The following is a 19401-nucleotide window of genomic DNA, read 5'->3' as shown; positions in this document are numbered from 1 at the left end:
TGGTCAGGTAGCATCGAGGGAGCGAGAAAGGGAAACTAACACGAGTGAAACACTGCGAATCACGCACCCCGTGACCGCAAGCACTCGAGTGCAACCGGCTCGCAAATGGGGCTCCCGGCACGCGGAGTGACGTAACTGGCGGGCGAGGGGGGGGCGGTGACGCCAGGCTGTCGCGCGAGTGGCTGCGCAATGGTGATGTCAGCGGGTGGCGTGGAGGGTGTGTGTGTGTGTGTCCGCGGGAGCGAGCTCGTGCGCGGGCACGTAGAGCGAGCGAAAGAAAAGTTGGTGCTGGTTGTAACTTGGGAGCCGCCATTCTGTGTTGTGTCTGGAGAAAGACATCCGGTTTGACGTACCACCGGTAACGTGTGAGACCACTTTCCGGCAGCGAGTGAGAGCGTTGGAGGTCGATCAGCCGGCTGGAGCCTTTATCCGGCGTTCCCGTGTCCGGCCGCGGTAGAAGGGATCAAGGAGGGAGCTGCGAGGACAATAACGCGATGCAAGTCGGCGGCGAGAAGAAGGGGTGAGTGTGCCCGTGATCGGCGGAACGTGGTGGAGCTGACCGTGACCGGCCGGCCGGCTGGTTGGCTGCTACCTGTGGATGGATCGGTGAGCCGTCCGCAGCCAGCGTCTCCTCTGATTGCCAGCAGTGAGAGTTGCAGCTGGAACTCGCCTCAGGCCCCACGTCGCCATTTTGTGAAGTCGAGTCTGAGCGGAGCTGGACTGCGGCCTGGACTGGGCGCCGGGGGATGGGGGTAGGGGTGTGCTGGAGGATTCTGTGCGGCCGCCGCTGCCTGGTCCTCTCTCGGTTGACCTTGGACCGCTTCGATTAAAGGATTAGCTCGATGTTGTCTTTGCAATGTGCTTTTGGTCGGGCCCGGGATAATGGGTCACCTTCACTCGATCTGAAAGTTTGTGATGGAAAGCGCTGTCTCCCTCAGTTTTCAGGTTTTGCTTTCTCTTACTGTCCTGCTGAATTTTTGAGTTGTAAGCAAGTGCGATTTTGCGTTATTGTCTGATGGATTTGTCAGTGTTTGGGACACGTGCGTAAATATGTAATTTGGTGAAATGTCGTGGTGATCACGGTGAAATTATATTTAATTACACGGGTTGCTTGTAGTGGCTTTAAAACCCACGAACGTTTGTTTTCTGGGTAGTTGTAAATCTGATTATGCTTCCGTTCGACGTAAGAGACGATTTTGGCCCATTGAGTCTATGCCAGTTCACAGGACAATCCCATTTTCTTGCTAATTTATTCGGTAATCTTTTCCCGCATTCGCAACAATCTACTACACACTAACAGACTAAATTACAGTGACCACTCAGAATGAATGGTATCAAAAATCACAGATATACCTGTGTTTCGTTCATTTGGGGAAAATGGGCTATTTGTTCTAACTGTTTCTACTGTAGTTATAACAGGGAATGATTCAGATTCTTTAATTTAGAAAATGTTGAATGGCTGGAGAAGAGATTTAGTTCTTATTTATATTCAATAAAATGAGATTATTGTTGGGTGATGCAAGTCTTAATATATTCTTAAACGCATTGCTAAATTAATAGAATACATCGAATCCGGTAAACGTTACCAAAATATATATTTGATGTCAAAACTCTGGGTGTGTTGTATTCTCAAGTCTGCAGTTATTCAGTTCTGAACACCCAAGTTACTGTGTGTTTTTCATTAATTGTTGGCTTGTCCAGTTTGAACCTTGAGAATCTTGGTTTCTAAAGAACTAATCAAAATGATGTATAAATCTGAAATAAGAATATACAATTTCTGAGAATTATCAGTGTCATGGAACAGAAGTTCTAAAAAATGGCATGAGTTTCTGGGGGAAATGAGGATGCTGCAGGATAGATATATTCCAAGAACAAAAATATTCAAATGGCAAAGTAGTACAACTGTGGCTGACAAGAGAAGTCAAAGTTAGTGTAAAGGCAAAAGAGGGGGAATACAACAGAAAAATTAGTGGGAAGACAGAGGATTGGGAAGCTTTTAAAAACCTACAGAGAACAACTAAAAGAATCAATTGGAGGGAAAAGATGAAATAAGAAAGCAAGCTGGAAAACAAAATCAAAGTGGATAGTAAAATCTTTTTCAAGTATGTAAAAATTTAAAAGAGAGATGAGAGTGGATGGATATAGGACCACTAGAAAATGAGGCTGGAGAAATAATGAACTAAATGAGTATTTTGGATTAGTCTTCACAGTGGAAGACGCTGGCAGTGTGCCAGATGTTGAAAGGTGTGAGGGAAGAGAAGTGAGGGCAGTTAATATTACAAGGGAGAAGGTGCTCAAAAAGCTGAAAGACCTGAGGGTACATAAGTCACCCGGACCAGATGAATTGCAGTGTAGGGTTCTGAGGAGGTAGCGGTGGAGATTGTGGAGGCATTAGTAATGATCTTTCAAAAATCATTGGACTCTGGCATGACGCCAGAGCGCTGCAAAATTGCAGATGTCACTCTTTAAGGAAGGAGGAAGGCAGCAGAAAGGAAATTATAGACCAGTTAACCTGGCCCCAATGGTTGGGAAGATGTTGGAGTCAATTGTTAAAGATGAGGTTATGGTATTTGGTGACAGAGGACAAGATAGGACAAAGTCAGCATGGTTTTCTTAGGAGAAAATCTTGCCCGACGAACCTCTTGGCATTCCTTGAGGAGATTATAAGTAAGATAGATAAAGGGCATGCAGTGGATATTGTATATTTGGACTTTCAGAAGGCTTTTGACAAGGTGCCACACATTAGGCTGCTTACCAAGTTAAGGGCCCATGGTATTACAGGAAAGTTGCTGGCATGGTTAGAGCATTGGCTGATTGGTAGGAGGTAGCGAGTGGGAATAAAATGATCCTTTTCTGGTTGGCTGCCAACAACTAGTGGTGTTCTGCAGGTTTGGTGTTGGGACCGCTTTTTATGCTGTATATAAATGATTTGGATGATGGAATAGATGGCTCTGTTGCCAAAATTTGCAGATGATATGAAGATTGGTGGAGGGGCAGGTAGTGTTGAGGAAACGGGTAGGATGCAGAATGATTTAGACAGATACAGAGAGTGGGCAAAAAAGTGGCAAATGAAATACAATGTTGGAAAATGCACAGTCATGCACTTTGGTATAGAAATAAGTATGCAGACTGTTTTCTAAATGAGAAAATCCAAAAATCTGAGACTTGGGAGTCCTTGTGCAGAACAACTAAAAGGTTAACTTGCAGATTGAGTTGGTGGTGAGGAAGGCAAATGCAGTGTTAGCATTCATTTCAAGAGGTCCAGAATAGAAGAGCAGGGATGTGATGCTCAGGCTTTATAAGGCACCAGTCAGGCTCATCTTGAGTATTGTGAACGGTTTTGGGCTCCTCATCTAAGAAAAGATGTGCTGGCATTGGAGAGGTTTCAGAGGAGGTTCACAAGGATGATTCTGGGAATGAAAGGATTATACAAGGAGTGCTTAATGGCCCTGGACCTGTACTCGCTGGAATTTAGAAGGTTGAGGGGGGATCTTGTTGAAACCTTTTGAATGTTGAAGGGCCTATATAGAGTAGATGTGGAAAGGATGTTTCCCACGGTGGGGGAGTCTAGGAGAAGACGGTACAGCCTCAGAATAGAGGGCCGTCCATTTGAAACAGATGTGGAGAAATTGCGTTAGCCAGAGGGTGGTGAATTTGGAATTTGTTAATTACAGGCAGCTGTAGAGGCCAGATCATTGGGTGTATTTAAGGCAAGGGTTGATGGGTTCTTAATTGAACATGGCAGCAAAAGTCTTGGGGAGAGGCCAGGGAGTGGTCAGCCATGATTAAATGGTAGAGCAGAGTCAATGGGCCAAATGGCCTAATTCTGCTCCTGTGTCTTATGGTCTTAAGTTAACAAGAGTTGATTATAAGTTTCTCACAGAGACATCATTGTGTTTTGGTATACACTCACTTAACCTAAGAAAAACAAATGTTTAAATGGTGATGATTAATCATTGCACTTTGGAACTTTACTAGTTTTAGGCCTTGTGAAATTTTATTGCTTAACGTCTTAGAATTCAGATTTTCATGGATCATAATTATGTTTTCTTACGACCTTTGTTTCTGTTACCACGGATGTTTTTGTTTGAATATAGTTTGTTTTCCTGACATCTATTATCTATATGATACCACCTCAGTTATCTACTGTAATGGAAAAGACATTTTGGGAGGTGAATGTAGTGAATATTAAAGGCTTACTCTTCATGTTGGTGTATTGTTCCATACATGGACATAATATATGTACTAGACTGCAGGCGTTTAATCTGTGATGGTGGTGAGGCTGTAATGAGGTCCTCATTGGTCAGGGTTGACAGTTGGATGTTGCATCCTAGCTGTCTAAACAATCCGCAAGCCCATGCAGCAGCTTCCTCTTCTCCACGCAGCCAATAAATCCAAACGAATGGCAGAGATGGTACAGTTGGCCACCACTGGTGTTGCAGTTGTTCCCAATAGGTGTTGAACTCAACAAATGGACTCCAGTTCTGGAATTTTCTTCGGGGTTTACTCCCAAAGCCTTTCCTAGGAGTGGGTATAACTATAGAACAGTGAATGTTTGAGATCAGTTTTCCTTCTTGATGAACTGCCAACTACGGCTGACGAGTCCCATCTGCCCGAAGCAACTGGTTTTAAGGCACCAGTCATCCACCTTTGCCTTTTTTTGTTAGAAATGGTTCCACCAGGTTTAGTAGTTATGAAGACCAGGAGCTAGACTTGGTTGTCAGAGGCTATTTGAGATGCAGTCCATTGGGAACATTTAATAGGTAGTGGGAGCTTAACCCTATTATCCTCTCCATCTCCCCAGCTATGACAACCTTAAAGAACCAAACTGAATATGTTGCAGAGTTCATTTTTATATCTGTTTGTTCCATCGCTTTGAAAGTTCTAGGAGGAGAGTGCTGTTGCATTCAGCGCTTTAGTCTGAAGCTGGGATGGACGTTGGAGACCCTCCTTCTTCGTCCTTCTTTCTTGGTCCTGTAGTTCCACTGTTTGAGGTTACCTTTGGAAGGTCCCCAAACCAGCAAAATGCTGTGACTTTACTGATCTTCCCATTTTCCACCAAAAGTTTCACATGCATTCAGTGATATAATTTGTCTTTTATGAAAGCGGTGCTTCTTATTGTCAGTGAGCATATATAAACATTGACTTAGTAGTTTGCATTTCCCTTGTATATGAAACTTAAATAAGAAATTGGAAAGAATCTTATTCATTAATGTTAACAGTGCAAGATACTTCAAACATAAACAGATAGAGGGAGACGCTGATCCCAGAAAACAGTTTGTGATTATAAGATCAACTGCCTTTCTGCCAATGTGTGTCCTGTTAAGCAATGTTAAAATCATAAAGTTTACTTGGTTGTACTTGCCTTTCTAACTATTAAAGGTTTTTTTTGGGATCTTGCTCTTTAGAATTGATATTTGGGCATTTTTGAGTGTTAAGATATCTAATTCAAGTAAATATGCTATTGAAATGTCTTATTTTGGATGAAATTGGAAGAAATTCATCCATGCATCTGAATGAGATGAATTATGAATCACTTCAGAACTTGTTGATCACTGGAGAGCATGTATGTATTTTCCTGAGCATTTATTTTATGTTGCATTAAAGATTCTAGGACTATTGGATACATTTTCTCCCTAGCTCTTTGCTGAAGGAAGTCATTTTCTTTGTGGATGTGTGGCCAGAGCCTCGAGTTAATTGGCTATTGTATATTTGGGATGAATTGGAAATAGTATGGTATTCTTTTCATGATCCTTAGCCTAATCTCTAGATGGCAGGTTTAGACAAAGTTCTTTGGATCAGAATCTTGGCTGATTAACTGTGAGCAAGAGAAAAATTAAATGTCCTTGGAGTTGCCATTGCTGAAATTAGTTAAACCAGAATGACACCACTTTGCTCCCTTTTCCAGGACATTACACCCATCCCTATCTTTTCTAGGAGTTGTAGATCTGTTTCAATTCATCTTTTATGGTTATGTAGAATTTACAAATCACTACCAAGAAATTTGAGATACAGATTAAAATTCGCTGTCAGTATTTGTGTTTGTGAGAAGGTAAATAAATCATCAAAAAATTAATTTGTTTTCAGTTCCCCTTTATTATAAAAAACACAACTATCTGTTTTCTACGACCCCCCCCCCCCATACTGTCGAGGTTGCCTGCATTCAGCTATTGGCACAAAATTAACACTTGGGGTGTTTACTTTGCCTTTAAATGTATGGCAGATATTGGTACAATAAATAAAAATAATCCATTTTCATTACCAAAGCACACCAAATTCTAAATGTTGTGCATATAGAAAATTGCTTCCAGACTTCAGAAAGTCTTCTTGTCATCTTGAGAGTGCAATTAGGGGAATGATGGAATGTTCTTTATGTTTTTCACAAGTCCCATTTCAATAACAGTCAAAGCTTAACTTCATCCAGGCTAAAGCCATCTACACAATTTTATCCCACACTCTGATAGTCCAGTACTATTTCTGCAGTACCACTGTGCCTCGGGTGAATGTCCTGGAAGATTAAATGCAGCTATTCACCAAACTGATTTTTGGCAAAACTTTACAAATCTTTACTGCCTCGAAGAGGCATTTGGAATACTATTTCCTGCAAGTTCCTTTCCAAATTGGGCACCATCCCAACATGGACGTCCATCATTGCTGAAAGAGAGTCTTTGACCAAAACCAACAGCTCATGGATTATCCCCATTCTCAAAAACGTTTGAAATACATTCCTTTCCAATGACACTATGTGCTATGGAGTAAATTAAAGATGTCTAACATCATCATGATCAAGTTTGGAAATTAACACATGTACATATTTTCCTTGCATTTTAATTTATTTCTAGATTGCTCCCAGTGAGGTACTGTCGTCAGTCCAAAGAGAGCTAGAGTATCATTTTCAGTGCTTGACTGGAGGAATGATGTAGAAGGGATGGTCTCAGATTTCTAGGACCAATGTTGAAATAATGAAGATTCTACATGTAAAACATCTTTACCTAAATGGAGAGACACCTGTACTTTGCCGAGAGGGTAGATGGAGTGGGGAACTTCAACTGGATTGAAGAGGAAAAAATCCACAAGGGTTTAAAAGAATTAGAAGTATGCATCAACAAAGTTATATTAGTGAAATTTCATGTGTCTAAATTCATGTGGCATTGAAATAGAACAGATATTTAAAGAGGTTGATCTTAAAGCCTTCCAGAGATTTGCTGCAACCCAAGGATAATCAGGATTTAAATATTACAGATTAAAGGATTTTTAGAAGTTGAAGGGTATGCAGGTTGTAGATGTGCCTGTATTAGGGTAAAGGGCATTGAGCAAGGATGGTCAGCAAGTGAAATGTGGTCTGGTGTTTAGAAATAACCAAACTTCTCCACTACTAATGACTTTGATAGAGTGGTAAGATTATGTAAATATGGAAAAATTGATTGGAATGCTGATGATAAAAGATACCACTATTGGAAATTGCAGTAAACTAACATTTCAGTACTCTTTATACCTTTTTGCCACTAAGTTAATTTTAGCTTGTTATCATTTTGCAGTGAGCTTTACTATGGTACAATTTTAATCGTTTTGAGAGATAAAATTTGAGGATTGGGAGAATGCTAAATATTTGTTTACTTGAATTTACAAACGTTTGTATTTTATATTGAACAAGTGCATAGAAAATATTGGAAATATTTAGACCTATTTTTATTTGACATTGGGCCACATCCAGTTCCCAGTTTACTATTTTTCAGATTTGTTCCAGTGACTATTAACACTTTGTTTTTTAATCTGAAGGTGCTGCCTGTAGCTGTATGCAGATTCAGATCAGTTTTAGACTAATTTATTTATCATATACACATTGAAGCATACAGTGAAATGCGTAAACCAAGGAGATTGTGCAGATACAACACACCTAAGATGCTGGAGGAAGTCAACAAGTCAGACAGCATCGATGGAAATAAATAAACAGTCAATGTTTTGGACCAGTACTCTTCATTAGGACTAGAAAGGAAAGTGGAAGACACTGGAATAAAAAAGGTGAGGGGAAGGAGGACAAGGATGAAGCCAGGTTAGTGGGAAAGGTAAAGGGCTGGAGAAGAAGGAATCTGATAGGAGAGGAGAATGGACCATAGGAGAAAGGGATGAAGTAGGGTCACCTGGGGGAGTGAGGAATAGAAGAGGGGAGAGGAAAAACAGAAAGGAAAAAAATACTGGAAGGAGAAATCAATGTTTTTTAAAAAATCACCAAGCAGGATATAAAACCCATAACTTTTTTTTGTTGGGCGCCACCTAGACAGGATATGTGGTGTTGCTTCTCCACCCCAAGAGTGGTGTCATTGTGTGTTAACAGCCAACATGCCTAGGATGTGCTGGGGGCAGCCTGCAACTGTGGCCTGATTGCGTCACTAACAAAGCATACCCACAATGCTTGGAAGAACAACACAGAATACAATAAGCAAAACAAGTCCCTTCTTCTTACCTGCCCACCCAAACAGACAGTCCTCCAACCATAGGGCAGGCCTCTGGGCCTCCAGCAGACACGTGGATAACGGACCTCCAATTGTCACAGTGGGCATCAGACTCCTAGATCCATAGCTTCGGACAATGGGCTTCAACTTCTAGATTTCTTGGTTGATCTTGTTTTAAAAATGAACTTACTCTGCAATGTGGATGGAAGCGTTTGCTAACCATTTAACATATCAACCAGCACATATTGATATGGCTTCCTCTGTCATTGGCAATGAAGGTAAGCATCTATCTTTGCACAATAGCCAAGGGGTATAAATGATGTCATTATTTACGCAGTTTCTATATAAGACACTACTTGATGTGGCTTGCAGCTCCAGCAACATGGATTCAGTCCTATCCTTCAGTTTTCCCCTGTGTGTATCAGTTTTCTTACAAATCTCAAACATGTGCTGGTTGATATGTTAAATGGTTATTGTAAATTATCCAGACATCTGTGTTGGTAGGGGAAATGTGGTGCATTTGATGAAATAAGAATAGGTTACAGGAGAATAGTACTGAACTGGGAACCAGCATGGATTTGATTGACTGAATATCATCTTCCTATATAAGTGTGAAATTAGTGAGATTCCAGTAGTTTTTATTAAATCACACTTTGCGCATATTGACATTATTAATGGCCATCTGAGTAAACTTCGAAGAGCTTTGTTCTATATTTAACATGATTTTGTTTACTGGCTGTTTTCAAATCGTTGCGTGTTTTGAGCAGTCAGGATTTCTTTTGAAGTTCAAATGTTTTGACTGTCAGTTCTGGTCTGAAAATAAGATTATTACTCCCAAATATATTAATAAAGGTTTCCTGTCCATTTGTAGACTAGGGCATTGGTTCAAGCTTAGTACGCAAGGAAAATCTTTTATATTACTATAGTCCATTTTAATTATTTTGCTTTTTTCTGGCTCTGTCAATTTTTAAAGAATATTTATTGGTCTAAAGAAGATATCAGACAGATATCCTATCATAGGAATGACAAATTCTTCCATCTACAGAATGCAAATTTTCCCACTGAAAGTGAGGAATGCAGAACTGCAGAGTAGCTTAACTCTTCTCTCCCTTGTTGAACAAAGATTCTTTAAATTCTTAGAATTTGATTTGCAGAGCTAGCCCTATAACTTCATTCATTTTATTCATTTTTCAGACAATAAGGATGTAGGCTCGGGAACAGATTAAAGTTATTATCCATTGCTAACAATGGCATAATTAAGTATTCTTTCCATTGTTTCTTTGGTGATGTGTTGGCCAGTATAACTTTTATTTGTAGTCCACCAATTATCAAACACTGACCCCCTTAAATTTTGCACCCTCCCAGGCAGCAAATTGCCATCTTGCAAATACAATGCAATATTTGAGCTTGAGCCTCCAAGTGTTTATCTTGCCATCACTTAAGATCACTAAATCCTACTCTAGCTCATTTGCTACTAAAACCCTTAATCATTTAATTTCACTTCTATTTCAATACATTCATCTCTTGCCTACTTAGTAACTTAGTCAGTTACTTTGCTAACTTTGCTATCCGTACTTCTAATTCAAGGCATTTTTAATCTCCATTATTTCATCTGCCATTGAAATTCCCTTACTAAACCCCTGTTTAATTTTTCTTCTTTTTATTGATGACACTTGTGAATTGCCTTCTTCGAATGGCGTGCTGCATAGAGGCACTAGACTAGTGGTCGCCAACCCGTCGATCACGATTGACCGGTCGAACTTTGAGGCTTTCCCAGTAGATACTGAAAAAGAAATGAAAAATAAATACACAAATACTGTTGTAATGTGAGCATTATATTAAAAAAAGTAATACTAATTAGGATAATAGTACTATAGCAATACTTTCGCTACTGAAAGCTGTTTGTAAAGAGAGATTGTTTCCGGGTTGTGGGGTTTTAGTTCTGTTATTTCTGTCCAGTGCGCATGTGTGTAGCTGCCCCACCATGCACCGCGTTTTCAGCGTAGCTTGTGCTGCATCAAAGTGACCAATTAGATTAGATAAGAGTACAGACTGTTGCAAACATCAATATACAGCACTTGCTCGTGATATCCTGATAGCATGGCGGAGGCTCTATGAAAGAACGCGAAAACGTACAAATTCCATCCAGAATGGGAAGAGGAATTTCTGTTTACCTTGGTGAAAGGCAAGTGTGTATGTATGTTGTGCCACCAAACACAAGCACTGACTAAAAGAGGGAATCTGGAGCGGCACCACAAACTTAAAGACCCCTACCTTTCAAAGAGCGCAATTCGTGCCAGGAAAGTTGAGCTGAAATCTGGATTGAAGGCCCAGCAATCCTTTTTCACAAAACATGCTGCTCAAAATAAGGCTGCTATTGAAGCATCATTTTGTGTAAGTCACCTTTTGGCTAAACACAAGAAGCCTTTTACAGATGGCGATTTATTCAAGGAAGCAATGACCATTACCGCAGAGACTTTTTAATGACTTTAAAAACAAAAACTACGTTACAACTGCGATACATAATATACCGTTTGGCCCTGCAACAGTGACGAGGAGGGTAGAGTCAAGGTCAGGGTTCGTGGATCGACTTGTCACTTTGAATATTTTTCACTACAGTTCGATGAATCCCTGGATGTAATGCAAACAGCTCAGCTTGTTGTATCTGTCAGAATGGCTTTCCAGGATTTTACAACAAAGGAGGACTTCCTCACTCTTTTGCAATTAAAGGAGAGAACGAGAGGTGAGGATATTTACAGTGAGTTTTAAAAATATGTCCATGAAAATGACATGCCCATTCATAAACTGGTGGCAATTACAACTGATGGGGCCCCAGCAATGCACGGTGTGCGTGTTGGTTTTATAGCGCTAAAAGTCAGTTCCTACTTCGGGTCAACTTATCTATGTGAAATGCATTTTCACAGATGAAAATTATTAAATCTAAGTACAGGAGCTGTTTTACTGACAGACACCTCACAGACTGTCTCAGACTGGCTGTCCATTGTTATGAGCCAAATTTCAGGGAACTAGCAGAATGTATTCAGCCCCGGTCATCACACTGAGTGCAACAGTCAATTTTTATTCATTTATTTTTTTGTGTTGAAATAAAATTAAATAATGAAACTTAGAATTAAAGATGTGAAGTATTGTAATATTTTTAAAATAAGACAGCTATGGCCTGTTTGATATGCTAATTAGTGATTTCTTGTTTGAATTAATTTGACAGTTTGACAGATGTATTTTGTGTAATTCAAATGCAATTAGCCCAAATAAAAGGCCTCGAATTGGAAGTACAATCTGAGCTGTTTTTTTCTCTAAACGATTTAGTAGGTATATCTTGCCTTTCACTGAGGTCGTGGTAGGGGATCATAGTCATAGTCATACTTTATTGATCCCAAGGGAAATTGGTTTTCGTTACAGTTGCACCATAAATAATTAAATAGTAATAAAACCATAAATAATTAAATAGTAATATGTAAATTGTGCCAGGAAATAAGTCCAGGACAAGCCTATTGGCTCAGGATGTCTGACCCTCCAAGGGAGGAGTTGTAAAGTTTGATGGCCACAGGCAGGAATGACTTCCTATGACGCTCAGTTTTGCATCTCGGTGGAATGAGTCTCTGGCTGAATGTACTCCTGTGCCCACCCAGTACATTATGTAGTGGATGGGAGACATTGTCCAAGATGGCATGCAACTTGGACAGCATCCTCTTTTCAGACACCACCGTCGGAGAGTCCAGTTCCATCCCCACAACATCACTGGCCTTATGAATGAGTTTGTTGATTCTGTTGGTGTCTGCTACCCTCAGCCTGCTGCCCCAGCACACAACAGCAAACATGACAGCACTGGCCACCACATACTTGTAGAACATCCTCAGCATCGTCCGACAGATGTTAAAGGACCTCAGTCTCCTCAGGAAATAGAGACGGCTCTGACCCTTCTTGTAGACAGCCTCAGTGTTCTTTGACCAGTCCAGTTTATTGTCAATTCGTGTATCCAGGTATTTGTAATCCTCCACCATGTCCACACTGACCCCCTGGATGGAAACAGGGGTCACCGGTGCCTTAGCCCTCCTCAGGTCTACCACCAGCTCCTTAGTCTTTTTAAGTTTCCTACCGTAGCCCTGTACTCAGCCTCATGTCCCTTACTGATGCATCCAACTATGGCAGAGTCATCAGAAAACTTCTGAAGGTGACAAGACTCTGTGCAGTACTTGGGCTTAAAAAGGTTGGTGACCACTACACTAGACAAATATGTTTGTTTTATTGTGGGGGAGGTGACTTTAGTACAAATAAAGCATAAATGTAAATCCATTTATACTTCCACTTTTCATCTATTTCCTTCAGATTGATTCTTGATATACAAGTCTCATAAGACACAGCACATGTATCTAATTGATTTACCAAACATATTATGCATTTCTATTGTATGCAAATTTTTACTGTGTTAAACCTTTGAAGTTTAGCAGGTCTGGTCAATAAAACAAGAAAATAATAACATTATCTGCAGACTCATTATGAAATTTTAAATGAGAAATGTAGTTTTTAAATATGCCTTCTGGTGATTTCATCACATTTGGTAGTTTTGGCATGTTACACTTAGACCCATTTTCAGTATTCTAGTGTGTGTCAATTACTGAAATGGCTTTTCCTTGCTGATGGTTCTTTAAGTCAATCTAATAATTATTCAGTTGCTTGCACTTACTCAGTTTGTTAGATATAAATATTATGTTTTGAAAAACCAATGATATTTAAATGTTATTAAAAATTGAATCACAATTTGAACTTTTAAGGTGCATTTTTTCTTTTGGTAGATCTAAAGGAGAAGAGGAAGGTGATAACAAGTAAAGATGTTTCAGAAAGTAAGGCTGCTAGTGAAGGGGTCTGCTTTAGCAATTGATAGATCAGTGTCTGGTTTGAATCAGATTCTGATTCTTGGATGTGTTCTATTAATTTAATAATAGATTCATCTCAGCACCACATTCCACTAAATCTAAGGATTTAGATGGTTGTCTGCAACTGAAGTCTGAAAAATTTATTCTGAATTTTCTGTCCCAAAAAGTGAAAGGGTGATGGTATCAGGAGGGAAAATACACCTTTAAATTGTGTCAACTTGCATTAGTTGTGTAGCTGTGTCACGTAATTTAATGGTACTTTAGGGCAATTTCAACTTGGGTTATATATTCAATTAGTTGATTAAATAAAGAATCACAGAAAATCTGATTTGTAGTCTGTTTGACCCCTCATGTCTGTCAAGAGCAAGAGGAAATTATCCAGTTTAGTTCCCTGTTGCACTTTAATCACTACATATCCAGGCACTTTAAATAAGGTTTCCGTCTTTATCATTTTTACCAGTTTGAGTTTCAGACTTTTGACACACTCTGAAGAGAAACAACATGATCATCTTGCAAACCCTTTTGAAATATGTGCTGCTTCTGTGTTTCTTTTGACCTCTCCACTGAAATGTGCCCCCACTATTTATTCTGTATAGGACCCTAATAACTGAGTGTGTACAATTAAGTCTTTCTTCAGCCTCCTCTGTTCCAAAGGAGACATTCCTGGTTCACCAGTTTTTTTTCTCCCCCATTAACTTAGAAAATTACAGTACTGGCAACATCTTTGTTAATTGCCTCTACCCCCTCTCCAGTGCATTTGCATCCTATCTACTATGTGGTTACCAAAAAACCTAACCTGTGGCAATCTGAGTTGCATACAGTTCAAGAATAACCTCCCTGCTCTGATATCTGTATTTGCATTAATAATGGGAAAACATCCCATATGCCTTTATGGCCACCTATTGGCCTGTGCTCCATTTTAGGATCTGTGGACATATATTACTTCAGGCTTCTTGCAGTGCTTCCATTTATTAAGTATTTCCTTCCCTGATTGCACTTCTTGCACTACTCTAAATGGGTTTTCTTTACCCAACTTTTTCTTATCATCTGTAAAGTTGTCATCATGCTTCAGTACCAGATACTGAGCAGCAGAGTTCTGCAGTGCCAAATCACCTGCTCACAAGAATGTCTATCATTACCCTCTGTTTCTTGTCAGCGAGTCAAATTTGGATCCAATTTAATACTCTTCCTTGCAACCTGTGTATATTTACTTTCTGATTACTGTATTTTGAATGTTTGTCAAGTCTTGCTAAAGAGTGAAATTTGGATTGTGAATCAGAATCCTCCAAGTCTATAGCAAATATGTTAACTACACATGTAGCACAAGTCTTAGTGTTATCCCAACTTAATAAATCCCAAATAAGCGTGAATGTTTGACGACCCTCTCTGTCAGTATTTTTGGCTATTTTGTCCTATGCATCTTTGGTCAAATTTTCATGAGTTGGATGCTATTTGTCATGTGAAAATGTGGCATGCCTATTCTAGTTACCAATGTCTCAACCCCTCTAGGATTTGATCAGTTGATTCTCTTTGACGTCTTTCAGAGAACTCTGAAATAACATTGATTGAGGCCCACCTTCATCATTGTCTGTTGTAGGACAGATCGCTGTTTCATTCTTAGAAGCCCTGGTAAGAGTTTGTACGAATATTTCATCTGTTTACATTTTAGAAGTAAGGTCCTGTATTTGAATGCTATTTGGAAGGTTGTTATTAGGAAAGGAGGTTAATTGTTGGAATCAACAACCATCAAGTTCATTCGATTGCATTTGAGCTAATAGATAATTGCTTTGGCAGTTATTTTCACTATGTATTTTGATTCCTTTCTGTTATATATTTATTTCTATCATCTGTATATTGAATAGTGGTCCTGGATCTAAAATTGAGAATTTTTCCCCCCCTTGTTCTATAGCCAGTTTAAAATAGTTTTCAGTCATAGATCAGTGATAAGTTTAAAACATAATTGTTTCATTTATTCTCATAAATCATGAAAATTCATGCAATTTCCCAGTTATAATCACTCTCAGAATCCTGGAAGAGATGTAGATGTATCCCAGTGCCATCTTGTTCTATGCAATTGGATTCTTTTTTCTTCCCAGTTCTATTGAGTTGATGTTTCAGTTAAAATCTCTTTAGTCACCACCATCTCTTAGGCAATCCCTTGGGATTGAAAACAACTCGTTTCCTCTCATGGGTTTTTGGGTAGCTGATGAAACGTGGGATCTGCTGGCATTGCTGAAAATAGGGCAGGATGTGATTGATGGGGTTAGTGTGAGGGTATTTTAGGACTTTGTTCTGCTCTTCCCTCTGTTGTATCAGGGACAACATTATATTCCAGGTGTCCTGTCCGTGAATTGGCAAATTTTTCGAAGACTTTTTCAGCCTCCGTTGTCTGTCTGCAGTGGTGAAAAGGCTGGACTAGGTACATAGAACAGTATGGCCCCTTTGATGTTGTGCCAAACTTTTAATCTACTCCACGATCAATGTAAACCTTCCCTTCTACACAGACCATAACCCTCTATTTTTCTTTCATCCACGTGCCAGAAGTTTTGGAATGGACTCAAAATGATAGTCCCATTTGAGAAATGTCCAAGTGTTTTTCCATCACATCCTGATTGCCTCTTTGTGGTTAATTATATCTCCTCCATTTGTTTCTTGGGCGTCAGATTGTTGAGGGTGCTGAAGAATCCATTCTTTTGTTCTTGTACATGCTTCGATCAAATCTTTAGTGGTTTTTTCCTATTGGATCTTTACATTGTTCTTTAGCAACTGAGCACAGAAGTTTGTCTGAAAATTAAAAAAAATACCACATTTATAAAGATATTTAATGAAATACATACCTGCTTCCTAGAATTGCCTCCAAGAAGATCACAACCTTGTTGTAGGATTTGGAGACTTGCATGCCTCAATGACTCGGAGAGCTATGTTGGCAGGAGTCAGGGCCTTGTGCTTTGGCTCTTGGTAGGGTCGCCCATGCCAAACAGGTCAAAGGGTAGAGTCCAGACAAAGAGTGGTCCACTGGTCCTCTAAATTCAGGATTTCAGCTCGGGGTTAACAACCCTGACTGCTCAAAAAAAATTGTTATGGAAACAGCAATGAAGAATCCTTCTATACTGACAGACGGAGGATCTTCATTGCTGCCCTAAATGCCAGCAGCGTAATGGGTAGTAAGTAAGTTAGTTTCTAGAATTGGGAAGATTTGAATGACTCAATTATGTGTCTTTATTTTCACAAAAAAATAACCAGTAGGAACTACTTTTGATATTGTCAGATACTTGTACGGAATTCATAGCCATTTGGAAAATATTGCTGATGCTGATTAGTCTCATCTGTTGTATTTTCTATTTCCTTTTCATTTTATTTTAATATCTTTATTGTATTTATAAACCAATGCTATTCAGGATCAATAATGGTTGAGGAAGCCAATTTGGTCCATTATACCTGCTCTAGTGTAGTGTCTTGCTACTTGATCCAGATGGGAATTGGGAAGAGAGAGTGAGGCTGACGCTGCGCAACTCTCCCTCACTTAAATCCAAGTCATGCGCTAGTCTCGACACCATCAATAATGGAGTCGAGGTCCTCATCAATGTATGATGGACTAACAACAACAACAGTGTAGTAAACCATTCAGGGCAATTTCTTTTAACCTTTAGATTATTAAAATATTTATCTACATTTTTTGAAAGGTAAATAAGTAACTGGACTGTTCAACTCAAGCTTTTTCTGTCAATTAATTTGAGAATCTTTGATCTGTACATTTCTTTAGTAGCTGTGCAAAATAAATAACCTAAGACAGTTTTAAAAACTCAGTTAATCCAGCTCTTTGGCTCTCCTGAGGTTGTAAACTAAATGGGAGAAATACTTCCTGTTACTTTAAAGGCATCCTTTCTCGTGGTAAATTTTCCTCCAGGAGAATGGTTTCTCTGTATCTATCCTACACAGCCATTTTATATGCTACAGATAACTTCTTTGTGTTTTTAGTTCAAGGGGGTTTATCACCTTCAGGTAGCACCTTGCAGTTGAACTCTCAACCTCTATCAGAATATTGCTCGCCTTAATTCTTGGAGTGTAGGTCCCAGTTTCAACATTCCCCTTTTTTTTAATTTTATTTTTATTTGGATAAGGAATTCACAATTATCATGTACTTTTTTCACACATATAACCTTTTCCATTTTTTTTATATGTATAAAACTACAATTATTTATACATTCTTAAGTACACATTAAGATGATATAAAAGGAAAATAAACATTTAAATAGATAATTATGTACTGTGGTAAATCTAACCTATTAGGCTAAGTAATGAAATTAGTTGTTAAGAAAAATGGTAATAATAGTTTCCATACAACCCTTCTGGACCATTTCCACTGGTCCAAAATGTTGCATACAAGCCTATATACCAGTTTCAACATTTCCAGGTAGGATCTGATCAAAACACTGTCAAAACTCTTTTCCTCCATATTCTTGGTAAGACCAGTCTGCCAGTGTATTTTTTTCAGTTGTATGAAAACAAGCCCTTCAGACCACTGAACAATGCTGACAATCACCCCTATTTTAACTATAAGCAGTTTTTATTCTTTCCACATTCTCATGAACGTGCCTCCTACTCTCCAACTGACCTACACACTAGGGACAATTTACGTGTCTTTGGGATATGGGAGGAAACCAGACCACCTGGAGGAAATGCACGTGATTACAGGGAGAATATACAAACCACCGTACTGATGGCGCCTGGAATAAGGATTGAATCTGCAGCTCTAGCTCTGAGGCAGTAGCTCTACCTACATGAACTGCTGCAGTCCTTGGTGTATCCATTTTGTTAGATACAGAAGTTGCAAGTCAGGAAAATTGATGTCTATTATCACTATACGTTTTTTTTGGAGTACAAGTTAATTATGTGACTTTGGTTCCGGATGTCCGGCTTTCCACCTTTTTTGGTTGGCCTTCTATTTTCTTTGAGTTTGCTGCAACAATATTATTCAATTTGTGCATTGCTACAAAGAACTTTACACTAGCAATCTGATGCTGTAACAATCTGTATCTTCTTGAGGGGAGGGGGGAAATCATGATTGTTGCAGATCTTTTAATCCTAAAGTTAGTTGTTTAAAGTGTACTGAAGGAGGAAGGGGTGTGGTGAAGCATTGGATTTTGGAAAAGAGGAAAAATTTGGGTAGTCTTGGTAAAGAGGAACAATATATTTGGTAAGAATTGATTCTCATCAGAAAAGTTAAATTATTTCATATGTACTTCAGGAGACTTTATAGTAGAACAGGGTTGAGAGTATATGCAAACTGATAGGAGATGACATTAATTATTTACATGGATGAGATTAAAGATAAAAGCAGAGAGAGAGAATTTCAGATGTGTATGCAAACACAATCCTTCCCCGCACCCCCCCCCCCCACCTAATGAGCAAGGAAGCTTTGCTAGATCTAATTCAGGAAATGAAGCTGGATGGAGGAGGAGTTATTTAGACAACATTAAAAGGTCAAGAAAAGTCAGGGCTAAAATACATAACCGAAAGGAGGATAACAAGGGAAATGGAAAAGACTCTAGCCTAGGTTTGCTTGAATTAAAAATTAAAACTGAAAACGAATGAGGAATTTAGTCCAGAAACATGATTAAAAGACACCCCCGAGAAGGAGGGGGAAAAAGGACAATGAAACAAAGTTCTTGGAAAGATTGAGCTTGTAGCTTAAAAGGATCAAATGTAGAAAAGCTCCTTGGTAGTATATAGCTGAGTGATTTTTAGACATCACATATGTAGACAAGCAAAACAAAAATGTAAAGACATTCTTATGAGGTGGTGGACGCAGTGAAAGTTCGCAAGTTTGAAGCTTAAAAAAAACAAAGTAGCATGAATCTATCAACTCAACCCATTCGGACTGAAACTCATGCTGAAATTCGGAGACACTTAGAAACTCATCCAAAACAAATTCATTGGGTATTCAGAAAAGTATGGGTAAATAAAGGAAAGCCAGTGGGGAATTGTTAAAAGAAACAAATAGTGTTTGCTTGATCTTTGAATTAATAGACTCAATGAGAGTAATCTAGTTT

The 19401-nt window shown here is 39.1% G+C and overlaps 1 protein-coding gene and 1 long non-coding RNA gene across 8 annotated transcripts in view; one reads left to right on the top strand and one right to left on the bottom strand.

The window, feature by feature from the left end:
• The first annotated feature begins 229 nt into the window (after nt 1-229).
• hif1aa (hypoxia inducible factor 1 subunit alpha a) overlaps nt 230-19401 on the top strand; it is a 51795-nt gene continuing 32623 nt past the window's right edge. Inside the window, exons 1-3 of one of the 5 annotated variants that reach the window (XM_063046400.1) lie at nt 231-520; nt 13268-13315; nt 14893-14977. Coding sequence is in view for 1 of the 5 variants with exons in the window: in XM_063046372.1 (XP_062902442.1) it covers nt 495-520 (26 nt within the window). In the remaining 4 variants the exon portion in view is untranslated. Of the gene's footprint in view, nt 521-13267; nt 13316-14892; nt 14978-19401 lie in introns of those variants that run through there. The other 4 variants (XM_063046408.1, XM_063046382.1, XM_063046372.1 and 1 more) reach the window with 4 other exon arrangements.
• Nucleotides 15047-19401, bottom strand: part of LOC134345578 (uncharacterized) — a 70173-nt gene continuing 65818 nt past the window's right edge. For 2 of the 3 annotated variants that reach the window (XR_010017731.1, XR_010017729.1), the window contains exon 4: nt 15048-16132. This is a non-coding gene — a long non-coding RNA (uncharacterized LOC134345578). Of the gene's footprint in view, nt 16133-19401 lie in introns of all 3 variants that reach the window. The other variant, XR_010017732.1, reaches the window with a different exon arrangement.

This window comes from Mobula hypostoma, chromosome 1 (genome assembly GCF_963921235.1).
Source record: "Mobula hypostoma chromosome 1, sMobHyp1.1, whole genome shotgun sequence".
NCBI lineage: Eukaryota > Metazoa > Chordata > Chondrichthyes > Myliobatiformes > Myliobatidae > Mobula > Mobula hypostoma.
Note: the sequence above shows the minus strand (reverse complement) of the source record. Positions and strands in the feature narration are given on the sequence as shown.